Source organism: Suillus fuscotomentosus (genome assembly GCF_016647785.1).
Source record: "Suillus fuscotomentosus strain FC203 chromosome Unknown F5891scaffold_125, whole genome shotgun sequence".
Taxonomy (NCBI): Eukaryota; Fungi; Basidiomycota; class Agaricomycetes; order Boletales; family Suillaceae; genus Suillus; species Suillus fuscotomentosus.
Window position 1 is genome coordinate 73,470 of NW_024539637.1, and position 13,145 is coordinate 86,614.

At 47.4% G+C, this 13,145-nt stretch overlaps 6 protein-coding genes across 6 annotated transcripts; 2 read left to right on the plus strand and 4 right to left on the minus strand.

Moving 5' to 3' along the window:
• Nucleotides 1-8: 8 nt before the first annotated feature.
• Nucleotides 9-768, plus strand: F5891DRAFT_88793 (U6 snRNA-associated Sm-like protein LSm7). Its single transcript, XM_041373254.1, has 5 exons — nt 9-107; nt 154-230; nt 286-368; nt 431-502; nt 557-768. Exons 1-5 carry the CDS (start codon nt 96-98, stop codon nt 673-675), a joined length of 363 nt encoding a protein of 120 aa, XP_041218176.1. The 5' UTR covers nt 9-95; the 3' UTR covers nt 676-768.
• On the minus strand, nt 647-3,951 carry F5891DRAFT_88803 (uncharacterized protein). The gene is made up of 11 exons (XM_041373256.1): nt 3,528-3,951; nt 3,389-3,475; nt 3,141-3,338; nt 3,063-3,084; nt 2,871-3,009; nt 2,790-2,821; nt 2,667-2,735; nt 2,503-2,611; nt 2,398-2,451; nt 2,284-2,343; nt 647-2,234 (listed from the first exon to the last, which is right to left on the minus strand). Exons 1-11 carry the CDS (start codon nt 3,784-3,786, stop codon nt 861-863), a joined length of 2,403 nt encoding a protein of 800 aa, XP_041218177.1. The 5' UTR covers nt 3,787-3,951; the 3' UTR covers nt 647-860.
• Nucleotides 3,935-5,696, minus strand: F5891DRAFT_1069526 (uncharacterized protein). Its single transcript, XM_041363233.1, has 6 exons — nt 5,058-5,696; nt 4,909-4,998; nt 4,784-4,851; nt 4,616-4,736; nt 4,317-4,568; nt 3,935-4,267 (listed from the first exon to the last, which is right to left on the minus strand). The coding sequence occupies exons 1-6, from the start codon at nt 5,592-5,594 to the stop codon at nt 4,121-4,123; spliced, it is 1,215 nt and encodes a 404-aa protein (XP_041218178.1). The 5' UTR covers nt 5,595-5,696; the 3' UTR covers nt 3,935-4,120.
• On the minus strand, nt 5,697-8,466 carry F5891DRAFT_1069531 (uncharacterized protein). The gene is made up of 16 exons (XM_041363234.1): nt 8,291-8,466; nt 8,197-8,236; nt 8,102-8,147; nt 8,032-8,051; nt 7,848-7,979; nt 7,688-7,802; nt 7,563-7,637; nt 7,228-7,507; nt 7,065-7,181; nt 6,777-7,014; nt 6,492-6,729; nt 6,376-6,443; nt 6,227-6,325; nt 6,039-6,177; nt 5,885-5,991; nt 5,697-5,833 (listed from the first exon to the last, which is right to left on the minus strand). Exons 1-16 carry the CDS (start codon nt 8,391-8,393, stop codon nt 5,809-5,811), a joined length of 1,842 nt encoding a protein of 613 aa, XP_041218179.1. The 5' UTR covers nt 8,394-8,466; the 3' UTR covers nt 5,697-5,808.
• On the minus strand, nt 8,467-9,771 carry F5891DRAFT_1069533 (uncharacterized protein). Its single transcript, XM_041363235.1, has 7 exons — nt 9,703-9,771; nt 9,584-9,658; nt 9,302-9,525; nt 9,138-9,238; nt 8,891-9,080; nt 8,760-8,839; nt 8,467-8,721 (listed from the first exon to the last, which is right to left on the minus strand). The coding sequence occupies exons 1-7, from the start codon at nt 9,730-9,732 to the stop codon at nt 8,588-8,590; spliced, it is 834 nt and encodes a 277-aa protein (XP_041218180.1). The 5' UTR covers nt 9,733-9,771; the 3' UTR covers nt 8,467-8,587.
• Nucleotides 9,772-9,828: 57 nt separating this feature from the next.
• Nucleotides 9,829-13,145, plus strand: F5891DRAFT_1069535 (phosphoinositide polyphosphatase). The gene is made up of 14 exons (XM_041363236.1): nt 9,829-10,253; nt 10,300-10,507; nt 10,566-10,762; nt 10,817-10,917; nt 10,966-11,103; nt 11,163-11,232; nt 11,282-11,513; nt 11,564-11,680; nt 11,734-11,957; nt 12,008-12,139; nt 12,191-12,458; nt 12,516-12,584; nt 12,633-12,830; nt 12,879-13,145. Exons 1-14 carry the CDS (start codon nt 9,875-9,877, stop codon nt 13,096-13,098), a joined length of 2,553 nt encoding a protein of 850 aa, XP_041218181.1. The 5' UTR covers nt 9,829-9,874; the 3' UTR covers nt 13,099-13,145.

Sequence of the window (13,145 nt, forward strand, 5' to 3'; positions counted from 1 at the left end):
ACAAACAAGCGGCTTTTCAATTTTTGTGTTTTCTTGCCAACAGCAGCCTGCAACAGTCTTGCAAGCAAGTAACCTGTGCACAAGTCACTCAATTAATGGCAGATCGCGTACGATTCAATGTCTTAATCATTTCATCTACTAATTCAATCACAGGGTCGTGCTCCAGCTAGAGGTGGTCGTGGAGGTCCTCCACCGCGAGGTAGACCAATGCCAGCTTCATCTGATGTCAAGTGAGTCACCCCAGAACCCTTATCTGAGTGGCTCCTCATGTTGGAAAGACTCAAGTAAAGGCAAGCGGGAGGCTATCCTCGACCTGTCCAAGTACGTCAACGAGAGAATAAGGGTCAAATTCACTGGCGGTAGAGAAGGTAGCCAGTCGACTAACACAATCGATCATCTTCTGATCTTTTTTTTTTTTCAAAAAATTCAGTGACAGGGATCTTGAAGGGTTACGATCAACTGCTCAATCTCGTTCTTGACGGGGTCGAGGAACAAATTAATGGTGCTGCCATTACAACTCCCGTTTCAGAGTACACCACTGACAGTTGATCCCCAGAGCCAGAACCTCAAACCCGCTTGCTGAACCTCGTAGTCCTTCGGGGACCCACCATTACCCTCCTCAGTCCTGTCGACGGCTCAGAGGAGATTGCAAACCCTTTCGTAGCTCAGGAGTAGACAGAACCATTCCTCTTTAGTAGTCCATGTATCTCCATCTACTGTTTGTACACCCGAATGTGACCGCTTGTTGCCTGACTACATTTCGAGAGCAAATAATCCTGAACTATGGTAAGGTCAAACTGAGGTCCGAGTAAGCACGTGTATGTAATGTCTCCCCATTACCGATCGATGCGAGCCTAGCGCTATCGCAAAGCAACATCAGGTGTCAGATCCACCGTTGCTGGATCCGCACGAATGCGTCTCAGGCGAGGAGCAACCATCTTGAACGTGTTGTAACGTGAAAAATCATCGACCGCATGTTGTTGGTGCAGCAGAGTCGGTGAAGGAGATGGCGAGCAACTTCCGGATGTCGGCGAAGATGAGTCACTTCCAGGCCCGCATACCATGCCTATGCGTCCGTGCATGCTATTGCGCAGCGGAGAATGAGGTGGCGAGCCCGGAAGATGTCGTGGTATGAGTTGAGCGCGGGAGGTGATCGTAGCAGTGGAGGGTGTATGTGAATGTGAATGGGTGAACGGCGCCTGGGAGATCGACGAGGGTGGAACGTCTCTGGAGATATCAATTGTAGCGGTATTGTTAACGGTTTGATCAAGGTAGTTTCGCATGTAAAATGGCACATTAGATGACAAGTGAGATGCTGCGGGTGCGGGGTAAGTGGGAAAACGCGGCTGCGTGCCCGTGGTTTCATAAAATACAGTGTTGGTCGAAGCAGACGTATCTGGAACATGCAAGCGAGAGGATTGTGACGTAGATATCGATGGTCCGAATGTAGGAGTATATGCAATGGATGTAGCGGAAGGCCAGGAAAAACGATTAGACTTGCCATTTGGAGGGCCAGAGTGTGAACGACGAATGAGCTCAGCTTTGTAAGCAATTAGGGTAGCCTCGTTCGGCGGAAGCGCATTTTTGTCACTGGGACGCGAGGATCTCGAAGGCACCCTGCCTCGAATGCTAGGTCCAACAACAGATGTTACGGGTTCGGTAAAGGACGTGGATGCTAAGGGAGTTGCACGGGATCCTTCAGTAAAGGACTGAACAGATTGGACTTCATCGGATTCAGTAGCATCTGATCGACGCTCTTCATCGCTGAGGAGATCAAAATGTTCAGGAGATGACGTTGGCTTCCCAGCCTCCCGCGCCATTGTCGAAGACGTTGCCAACGCCAGGCCTTGGCCAAGCTGATCTTCAAATATGGCGTGGTGGGCAGGCGGAGCCTCAGGTGGGGGCGGGCTAGTCCACTGGGTCCTTTTTGGTGCCATGTGCTCGGGTGGGGTACGAGATGGAACACAATTATCGCCCGAATGTCTATTTTCAGGCTCAAAGAACTCAGGTTGGGGTGAAAGTTGCTCAGCGGATGCTCCCTTGGGCCTCATGGAATTACTACCAACGGTATACGGTGTCTGGGGGGGAATGGAGAGGCGAGGCGGGACGAAGACGGATGGAGGTGACGTTGTTTGTGGGTCTTCACCTTTTTCTTCACACAGTTGAGCAAGTGCGACAGAAGCCCGAGGGCGCATCGCAAGGATCCTAGATGCGCGCATGAATTCTCCACGAATCTAACGCAGACGATAAGTAAGGTTACAATAGACTGAAAGGCTAACATACTTGGTAAAGCCCTTCTTTTGTTACGCATCGGGCAACATTGAAATCGATCTCAAACGGATCCTATGATTCGGAGAACTTGAGCCGATCATAGGAAAAGAGTTACTGTTCGCGTACCTCTATACAAAACCGATTTCGCTCTCTGGAGTCATTATATCGGCCGGCTGCCAGCTGCATGGCTCATTAACACGTAAAAAGACGCAAGGATGCTGAGCTACTTGCCTCGTTTTGCCATCCCTTGCTGTCCTTCTTCAATAGGCCTCCCCGAATGGAAGCAACGCCTGTATTGTAGGTAAAATCACGAGAATAATATCGGAAGAAATCAATCAACCTGTTTATAAATAAATTCAAACTCTAAACCAGGAAGCGACCGAGTGATGACTTACAAATCAGCCACGCTATCGGTATTAGATGATTGCCATCGCTGGCGTAGAAGTTCTATGTCGTCAAAAAACCTGCGGCGTGGAGTTAGGGACACCTCGTTGGTGATGATAACCAAAAAGACCGACCAAGTATTATGCCCCCCAATATGGGTGTCCTCCTGAAACCGCTCGATATCAGGTGGAATGTATAAGAATGAGTCTGCGCACCTGAGAAATTGGCCGTAGGGGAGGCATTTGTTGTAAATTTGGTAACACAGGCGGATTCTTCACATGTATGAGGAAATATATGACAAGTAAAACGTAGCCGTAAGATGATAGCGTCCCCTGGTACGGAGAATTGATGTTTCTGCTCGAGATGATAAGAATATGCAAAAGCATCATATATCTAGATATTCCTACCTCCGCTTGCTCCATACTTTGACTATCACAGAGCCGTTGAATCATCGAAGAAAGCTGATAATCAGAAATTGGACTCACGGAAGAGAACTAGTGTCCGTACACGTGTGGGATCGATCATAGCGTAGCACATGAGCAGCCTTGTATTCTCCAGGGCGAGTCTATTCTCAAATCCGATATCGCAAGCGATACCATGTGGTAGTCCAGGAGATGGATCTAAGGAGAGCTTGACGATTGGTATACGTGCATGAGGTAGAGGTTTGACGTGAAACTTGGTTTCTGGTAGCACGATAAATGAACGTCGACACGTAATTCCAATGCCAACTAACCGCGTTCAAGGAGGTCGCCGAGCATCGTAACCATGTCGGATGCAGACAGACGCTCGGCAGAATCGATGAGGCAGCATAGATCCATATCTATAGCAAATTGTAGCCTATACGAGCAAGAGACAAGCTATTCCAAGCTCACCTGAGTTACGAAGGCTAAAGCCGTTCGCGGTGCTTCCGAATGATAGTAGTCGGCTGTCAGGTTCGATTGTGCGAATCAACCTCTCAAGGAGTTTCCTGACATCTTCCTTCACAGCCATCTCTTCTTGGGCTGGAAGAAGGCGAATTACGAAGTCGAAAAGAGCTTGTGACAGTTCAACCACGAAGAAACGGTGTTTGGAAGCATGTCTCCGTTGTGAACTATAGGGACTAGACTGGACACTGGATGAACTCTGCGCCATGCTAGAAACAGAAATCTAAAAGCTTGGGGGACTGCTCTGGTGGGCAACAGAGACAAGCCCTTGGTGCCTAGGGAGATGGGAATTGCTTCCACAATAATTGACCTTGAGGAACGTGATGGTCAGCAACTTTCCAAAGGGTCTGCCCAAATGAGGAAGCCAGCTTCAATTCTTCAGCATCCGGGCTTGCCGCTTGGAACTTTTATACACCAAAATTATCACAATGGCTATGACACTAGCTATGGACCTCAATATTTATGGAACAAGGTAAGTGATTATGATGGATGGCAATGATCAACCGGGCACGGCTGAAGTCGACAGGGGCATTATCTTCATGTCATACAATTTCTTCAACCTTCAAGAGTACCTTCTTCCCATACATTCCTTGACCTAAACGCGCTACGAGGTCACGAATCTTTACAGACGCACTGACATCACTCTCCGTCCCGCCAATCGTCAAAACTTCATAGTTAGGGCCCTGCAGCTGGATAGCCTAGATGAGATGAAATACGAGCATCATTGAAGTTCCGTACCTTGCCATTTCGCATGAGGGCGGTCAATGTCTCAAGCAATTCCTGACGTTGTTCCGAGGATTTATCGCTATACCAACGTGTTTGCCAAAAGCCGTGACAAGTAAGGTTCTTGAAAATAAAGAGCGACGTTGGAAGTGAAAGAGGTTCCTTGGACATCGCCCCGTATGAAACAAGATGCGCGTTGTTCCCAAGTAGTCGAGCCATAAGGGTGGTCGTTTTGCCGCTTACGCAGTTGAGACCAAGGCGGATATCCTACAAAATACTAAGTTTATCGAAAGGAAAGATGGAGAAGTCAATACCTTGCCTCCAGTCCACGTTTTGACCTTCGCTCTCAAGGACTTCTCAGCGAGTTCGTCATATGTCACAACGTGTGTTGCACCCAGTGATTTCAAATGTTGTTTCAGCAGTCCAACATCATCTCTTTGCTTGAATGAGACAGGCCCGTAGCTGTGGTAAATATGACATACCGGTCACGAATGAAGTTGATGGTCTTGTATTCCTTGGCAGCTGCGATTTGAATCACGGCTTGACCAACCTGAGAAGCAGACTGAGGTAAGGGTTGCCGCCAGCGCACGAATAAGACCATACATACAGCACTGTTCGCACCGTTTTGCACAATCCAGTCTCCTTCTACAAGTTGGGCGAAGTCGTGCAACATGTTATAAGCTGTTGGGGGGTTGACCTTCACCAACGTCGGAACTGAAGTGATCAAAATATCCAAGTGACAATGAAGAGACGTACGGTAATCGTAGCAGCCTGTGCCTCAGACAGACCCTGCTTGGGAACCTTTAGGACATCCGACATGGCAACGTTCTTCGCCGACGACCATGTTCCACTCTGAGCTTTAGTCATAACGACCCAATCATCCTTCCGCAGGCCGACAATGCCATCGCCCACATCTATCACTTTGCCAAGGCCCTCATTTCCCCCCACGAATAGTGGGTAATCCTTGGCCTGGGAGAGGGAAACATCAGGCTCTGGTTTCGCGGGGTAAACGCCCTCAATAACGTTGATGTCTGCAGGATTGATGGGCGCAAGCAGAACCCTTATGTTCACGGTGTTTGGAGGCGGAGGCGGCAGTTCGGGGAAGGAGAATGCAGATAGGACACGAGCTGGGTCACCATTGGTATTGTAGACGATAGCTCGATTACCTGCCAACACCGATGACGTTGAGAAAGTATTGCTTGACACGTTACTTTGTAGTCGCCATGCGTGTTGCAACTGACAAGGTCGCTGCCAGCGTGCAAGTACTCTGGCACATGGGTGAACTAAACTCATCGTAGCTGCAACCACAATTTTCCCTCAGTCAGTTGGAGTTCGGAGTTGTGGTATGATGACAACACGGCAAACTATGCTCATCATCGTCGAGATCAGACAGATGAAACTATCAACGCAGTAAAGTACTACGATGTAACCAAATTGAAATCATAATTTTTGTATTTTTCGCGTCTTTTTCAGATTCTACCTATTTTTGCATGTTAGAAATCGATGATCATCGCGATGCCCGAGCTAGATCACTGAATGGGCATTAGCCACAATGAGAACGAGACAAGACAATGGAGTCCTACCCAAAGGCAACATCGATGCAGGCTTTCACATCTTTGTAGCTCACAACGAGACAGCTCTGTTCATCACGGGAAACGAGCATAATACGCTCGTCCGTGCCAGCGTCGAGCTAGCAAGAGCATGAGAGATGTTTCCAAGCAAATAAACAGGGAGTACCTTATTCAAACAAGCTAAGACATGCGAAAGATTGATGACTGGGTTACCGTTCTCGTCCACTTGATGAAAGACGTAGTCTCGGAAGAGCTTGATGATGTATCTATCGCCTGTTTCAGACCAGCGAGGCTCACGGGCGAACCTAAAATCAAGGTTGAGATGCTGTTCAAATTGAGCAGTGGTAGACGCACACGGGTCGCTCGTTGATAAAACCAAATTTGCAAAGAAGCCGAACCAGGCGCCCGTTTTCGAGCTCACTCATGAATTCAGCTTCAAGCCTGTTGACGGAACTAAGTCGTAGCATGAGCACAAGCGCTAGCATACATCTACTTTCATTTACCTGTGCATATCGTCCATTTCGTGGAGCAATCGATTCGTTCCGATCATGTCTATTACTTGTGTGATACTCTAAAAAATTATTAGACGCAGGCTATACCGATAATGAGAAAGGCCAACCTTGTGTGGACCTGGTTTAGAGATCAAATAAAGAGCAAGAGCCTTCACATCAGCGGAGTACTGGCGACCTATCATGTCAAGTGCTTTAGGGAGTGTGTTCATGGCTGCAAGATTATTACAGCAGAGAGCAAACACAAGACGGCCAAACATTGCGAGGTCCTCTTGTTGGGCGATCGCAGAATCTTGGCGGGAACCGTACATCAGAACGTCTGCAATACCGCACGAGCCAATATGAATTCTGCTCGCAGACATAAGATGAATCAGATACGAGATGAGAGAACACACCTGTTCTTGCCCGTGACCATGATTTTGGTTGCGTCAACCATGCGTACTGCGAGGCCCGCTTCATGCACTACTTTGATGGCACTGGCAATTTGGATGATGTACGACCATAAAGTCGCCTCGGGTAATGCCGCTGAGAAAGTTGAAAGACGGCCATGCTGAAATACAGGTGGCCTCTGTTTAATGTGCATTTCAAAGAGAGTCTGAGCATCCGGATTATATTCATACGCGACCACCAAAGCTGATTTACGTTTGTCAGAGCAAGCGAAGTTGAATAAGGGTCCAACGTACAATTGTCGTTGAATGCACGAGTAGTGAATGCTTCGCGGACACGAACGATACTTGGATGCTCAATACGCGACCACGTTTCGATAGCTCCAAATGCAGCTTGATGCATCAACCTGAAATCTGCACAAGTCAACAATATGGGGTAAATGCTATGGGTGTAACTAACTTTCGATGCGACGAAGAGCATATGATATACCATCGTTGGAACTAGTTGCGCGATAGACGGTAGAGTACCAACTGAAGAACTTGCGTCGCTCGGTGACAGAAGGTTCAAGAAGAGCTAGGGAATGATATCCCTGAAGTTCATCAGGTAGGTTATGTCCAGGTAGTGGGACAAGTTGTGAGGCTTCCGAGCGTCTGTGCAGCTCCTCGCGAATTGTATCAGAGACAAAATGCGTCGAGGGAAAGGCATCCGGAGTAGGGTGCGAGTAGAGATGATAATCCAACTACACACAATAAAGGTAACACATCCTTCCATGCAGATTGGCAGGAGAAGCTTACAGGTTGCCTTACAAACGTAGCCTGTTGAGATTGATAAAAATTACTCATTGGTGAGGCATGGTCGTCATAATCCACCTAAAGTAGATGTGAGCCTAGTAAAAACATATATAAGGACATATTCGCACCTGCTGATACTGATTGACTAATTGATGCTCCAATGTCTGAGGTGTCTGATTGGAGACAGAATCTCCATAATCCTCGTATTCGGCATGATTCGGATAAAAGGTTGAAGGCGAGGGGCTACACAAATCTCAGTAGTTGTATGGTAATGCATAGAGGTCTTACGAAGGAGTGAATGGCGACGCCGAAGTCGGAGAAGGAGATGTAATGGCATGAAAAGGTGCTTTTGGCACGAAGATGGGAGCATTGACGGCCTGCGCAGAAAGTGAAGCAGGAAGAGGTGATTCTGGACATGGCCTAGAGAGATCATGAGCGCTTGAGGCAGTCAAGGATCGAAAACCTTCCGTACATGTTGTTTGAACCTTCAACCTGAAGAACATTGAGAGGGTATACTATCAACTAGTTTGCACTGCACATACCGGTGGGTGATAATAGATACAACCTTTGTCCTGATAACGACAAGATCTGCGTGACACATTAAAATACTACCTCGCCGCTGAAGAGTTGATTTTACCCATAAATCAATATATTCCTACATTGACGCTGAGGAGAATCTGATGAACCGGGTTAAGTTATGCATGGATATTTGCGTCAATCGAAGGTACTACCTCTCTTGGCCTGCAATTTAGCCTTGTCATCATGTTCTGCCGGATTGACAATCTTGATGGCAGAACTTGAGGACTGTGGCCTTTGGCTTGAGAAATAGGCCATAGGAACCTCCAGATTGCTGCCGCCAGGTGATGTTTGTCAATCAACAGGATCTGAGAGCGCTGAGCTACAAGCAGTGACAAGCAACTTCTGCGGGGTTAGAATTATGACATATGTACGACTACAAATCTGCGCTGCATGCGAACCACAAATAGGATGTGATGATAGTACATAGGTCGCGGTATACTCGCAACAAGTTATTCAATTTTAAACTTTTTGCACTCTATCTTAGGACTCTTATTCACCTTCCCGACTGGCTCAGATTGCATTGATGGTATGACTGGAGATGGACTACGCTTGCGCTTGATGCCTTCCTTATTTCCCTTCCCTCCTGTTTGGCGCGTTGCTTTGCAAATATGGCCTCGATACCGTCTTTGCGTGTTGCAACGGGCTGGACAAAGGCGGGAGATTCGGCACCAACTTTTCCAACTTCCTTTGGAACTTGATAGCTGCATACAATCATCAGTGCTCGAGATACAATCAAGGAAGAAAGGGCACACCAAATTAGACCTTCAGCCGGTCGTAACAGTTTACCAAGTTCGGCGGACCAAGCATTCGAGCTGGTATCAAGCCACTTAGTGACATCGGCGTCGGATGTAAGAATGACAGGTTGGCGGTCGTGCAGCCAACTAAGTGATGTGCTGGCGCTCGTTGTAATTATAGCAAAAACGTAGTTTGGAATTGTTTCCTCTTCAAGCCGTCAATATTGTGGGCGAGTAGTGTCCGCTGGTCAGCGATGATGCGCACCTGAAACGTGATAAAGTCCAGCCATGAGCATCACCTTCCCATCGGCATTTTTCGTAAAGTGTGGAAGCTTGGCCTTGCCTTTTGTCTGCCACTCGTAGTACCTGATAGAGGATTAGTTGCAGAAACATCATGATCTTGAATTGCAAACTCGAATAAGCGCGCACCCCTGGCTAACAACGACACAGCGATTACCGCTTCTGTATTTGTTCCACATCCCTGCACTTTCCATGATGTTTTCCGAGCGTGCATTGATGGCTTGTTGACCTTTTGCATGAATCTTACCATAAGGGATGCCCCACCGCATGGTCTGCATTTGAAGGTCGGGTGAAGAAGCATTACGCCTGCGAATGACAGGCGCTTGAGAGTTTGGCGCAATGTTATAGCGGGGCTATAATTCAGGAAGTATCTCATGGTTTGCTTTCATGGGTGTGGAGAACAGAACTCACCACGAAATTGTCTTCGTTTACCCATTCACCAATTTCGAGATTGGGGTATCCAGGTAAAGCGCGTATTTCGGCACGCTAGTTACGTTAAACAGCTGAAGCAAGTTGTGATAGAAACTGACCTGTAGACCTAGGGCATATCGTCCACACATGGTTAGAGGATAACTTGCATAGGGGGTGGGCTTGGTCAGCAACTGAAGCAGACTTCACGATCGGCGCTTGCCGTACCTTAGGTAAATAAGAATTAAGTACTACATCCCACTAGTAATAGTAGCACTTACCTGCCAGGCTGCCATGGATCGACTAGTGTCACAGTCAGATCCACCGAGCTCATCGACATTACCCGCCGCTGTGTTTCAGGGTAAAGCTGCGGAGTCGTCAGACAAGTCAATACAACTCCCAGCCAATTGTAATTTGGTACCCAAGTTCTCTGCGTTCAACAAGTTCATTTTATACGAGAACAAACTGCGCTTCTATATCGTCGCCTCTAATGCCTCTGACTCGCGGCACCGGATTGTCAAGATTGACCGAACCTCACAAACCGACATCGCCATTGTCGAGGACGACACCGACTATAGCGGCAAGCAAATGAGCAACATGCTCAAGATGCTGGAGGATGGTAACAAGGGATCTGGCGGGCTTGGTAAGGCACGCATAATCTTTGGTATTGCAGGTATGCCGCACCAGTACGTTTATCGTAAGTCGCTGACCAGACCAAGGATTTGTGAAGTTCACCGCTGGGTGGTACATGATCGTCATATCAAAGCGTTCTGTTGTGGCACTTCTTGGTGGCCACTATTTATACCATTGCGAGAACACGGAGATGATAGCTGTTGCATCCAATCACAAGATTGACCGTCCTGCCGAGGAGCAGCGCCTTGCGAATATGTTCAAGCAAGTTGACATATCGAAAAACTTTTACTTCAGGTGGGTAATATTCAAGTGTGTGAGCTCTCCTAATTGGTTCCACTATGCCTCAATCCAGTTACTCATACGATATCACCTCTACGCTTCAAAATAACCTCACCAAGCCAAAACGTTTCAATGGTACCAGATGGCCCTTCAATGATCGATACGTTTGGAATTTTCACATGATCGCTGCACCTCTCAAGGATTCCCCCGCCACTGGCGTCCGTCGTCCATGGCTACTGCCACTCATACATGGTCATGTGGACCAGGCCAGTAAGTGCATCGGCCGTTTGCGCTCCTGCATCATGATGCTTAGTGCGCTTCCAGAACTTACTGTACTTGGGCGTGTAGTCTTTGTAACGCTTATTGCCCGTCGGTCGCGCCATTATGCCGGAGCTCGATATTTGACCCGCGGTGTCAATGAAGAGGTACGGAACTAGTATATCAAATAATCCTTTTCCTCAGGCATTTACTAGGGAAACGTTGCAAACGAGGTTGAGACCGAGCAAATTGTATCAGAAGCACTAACGACACCATTTTACTTTCCTCCCACCGGTCCTTCAACAGGCGAATGCCAACGTCGGCCGAGCCCTCAGTATACCAGTTACGTTCAGGTACGGACCAATGCAATCATGCGATCTATCATAGTCTTACATTAGTCGAACCTTCTTAGTACAGGGGCAGCATTCCCATATACTGGACACAAGAAACTACTAGCATGACTCCCCGACCGCCTATTGAAAGTACGTCCGTTGAAACCATCAACTTACCTTTATTTTGACATATCCCAAGTCAATGTTGTAGATCCATTCTATGTTGCTGCTTCTCGTCACTTCGATGACCTTTTTGCACGATACGGCGCGCCAATCACAATTCTTAACCTCATCAAACGACGGGAGCCGCAGCCACGCGAATCGAAGCTGTTGGATGAGTACACTCAATGCGTCAAATATTTGAACCAATTTCTGCCGGATGAGTACAAGATGGTTTATCGGGCTTGGGATATGTCACGGGCATACAAGGAGTACGTACTTCATGCAATTTTGGCGCTGCGCTGTCTCAATATGACTGTAGGAAAACACAAGATGTTATAAGCTACCTCGAGGACATAGCAGAGGTATCCATTCAAATGACTGGATTCTTTCATTCTGGCGCGGAACCACTCGCTCATGGTCTCCATAATGGCAATTTGTGTGTATTGCACTCGTCTTTTTCAAATGTCATATTGACTTTGTCATTCCTAGTGAAGAGAACGAACATTTCCGTCGTTCCATCTTGCTGCAGAATGGTGTATGCCGCACAAACTGTGTCGACTGCCTAGATCGTACGAATGCAGCACAATTTGTTTTCGGGAAGCGTGCACTGGGCCACCAGTTATATGCCCTCGGTGTTGTTGCTAGTCCGAATCTCCCATTTGATTCAGATGCGGTAAACATGTTGACTGAAATGTATCATGACCATGGAGATAGTTGAGTTTGTCGTATAACTTGTGTTGGCTATCGCTGATATTTTGTTTAGCCATCGCGCTGCAGTATACCGGTAGCGCACTTGTGAATCGGGTAGAAACATATCGCAGGATGCCTCACTGGAACAGTCACTCGAGGGACATCATCGAAAACATCCGCCGTTTTTATGCTAACTCCCTTCTTGGTACCTACTTGTCTTGTACTCACCCACACCATAGCTGACAAGTCCATCTAGACGCAGACAAACAAGCAGCAATAAATCTATTTCTCGGCGTGGCAGCTGAACGCAGCTTGGCGCTTCCTCCGAAACGTGGTCAGTACCAGAAATGGTTCCAGAAGCGACATCTCCAGGTGTTGTATGACGTGATGGAGTGCTCGTCAGCATTGTGCAACTTTGTCAACGTAGGCGGAGAATTTTGGGCGGAGTACTACCGTCCACTTTTATTCACATCGCTGGGAAAGCACTTTGCGTACTCCATGAATAGCACATTGAAGCTACCAGGGTAAGCAGTACTGTACAGGAGCGAGATCATTGCTAATTTGTCCGTCATCATCCACAGGAAGACTCTAAAGGACATTGCTTACAGTCCATTTCTCCCTCACAGCACTCATCCAACACACCATCCACGGTATGTATCCGATTTAGTCTATGATATTTCATGCAGACTGTTTCCCAGGCTCATGGCTGGAGTTCGTCGTTGGATCGGCACATATCCTTCGTCTCAGCATGAGTTTTCCAAGAAGACATTAACCTCCAAACAAGAAGTGTTAAAATCAGACTTGCCTTCCACTGATGATCCTCGCTCATCAGCTGCGCTTGCCAAGAGGTTGTTGCATCCAGACGTGCCAGTCGAGGAGCAAACAGAGTATTTGAAGTGAGTTTGTCTGGGTTATAATAGAGACAGTAGCTAAGCTTTTTTCAGATATGTTGATCAGTGTTTTGCTTTGCTAGAGGCATGCAATGATGAAGCGGAACCTGAAGACAAAGAAATATATGAAAGGTTTGTCAGAAAGTCAAAGGGTGTTGTGGAGGAGGGTAATTGCTGTGACATTTATGTCACCTATGTTAGAACCATGCAAGCAGAGGATGTAGATACATATGGTGAGGACTTAGTAGCTACTTATGAACAATGGCTGGGATAAATAATAGAAGAGCTCAGAGTATAATGCTATTTGCTTTGCTGCTGGTG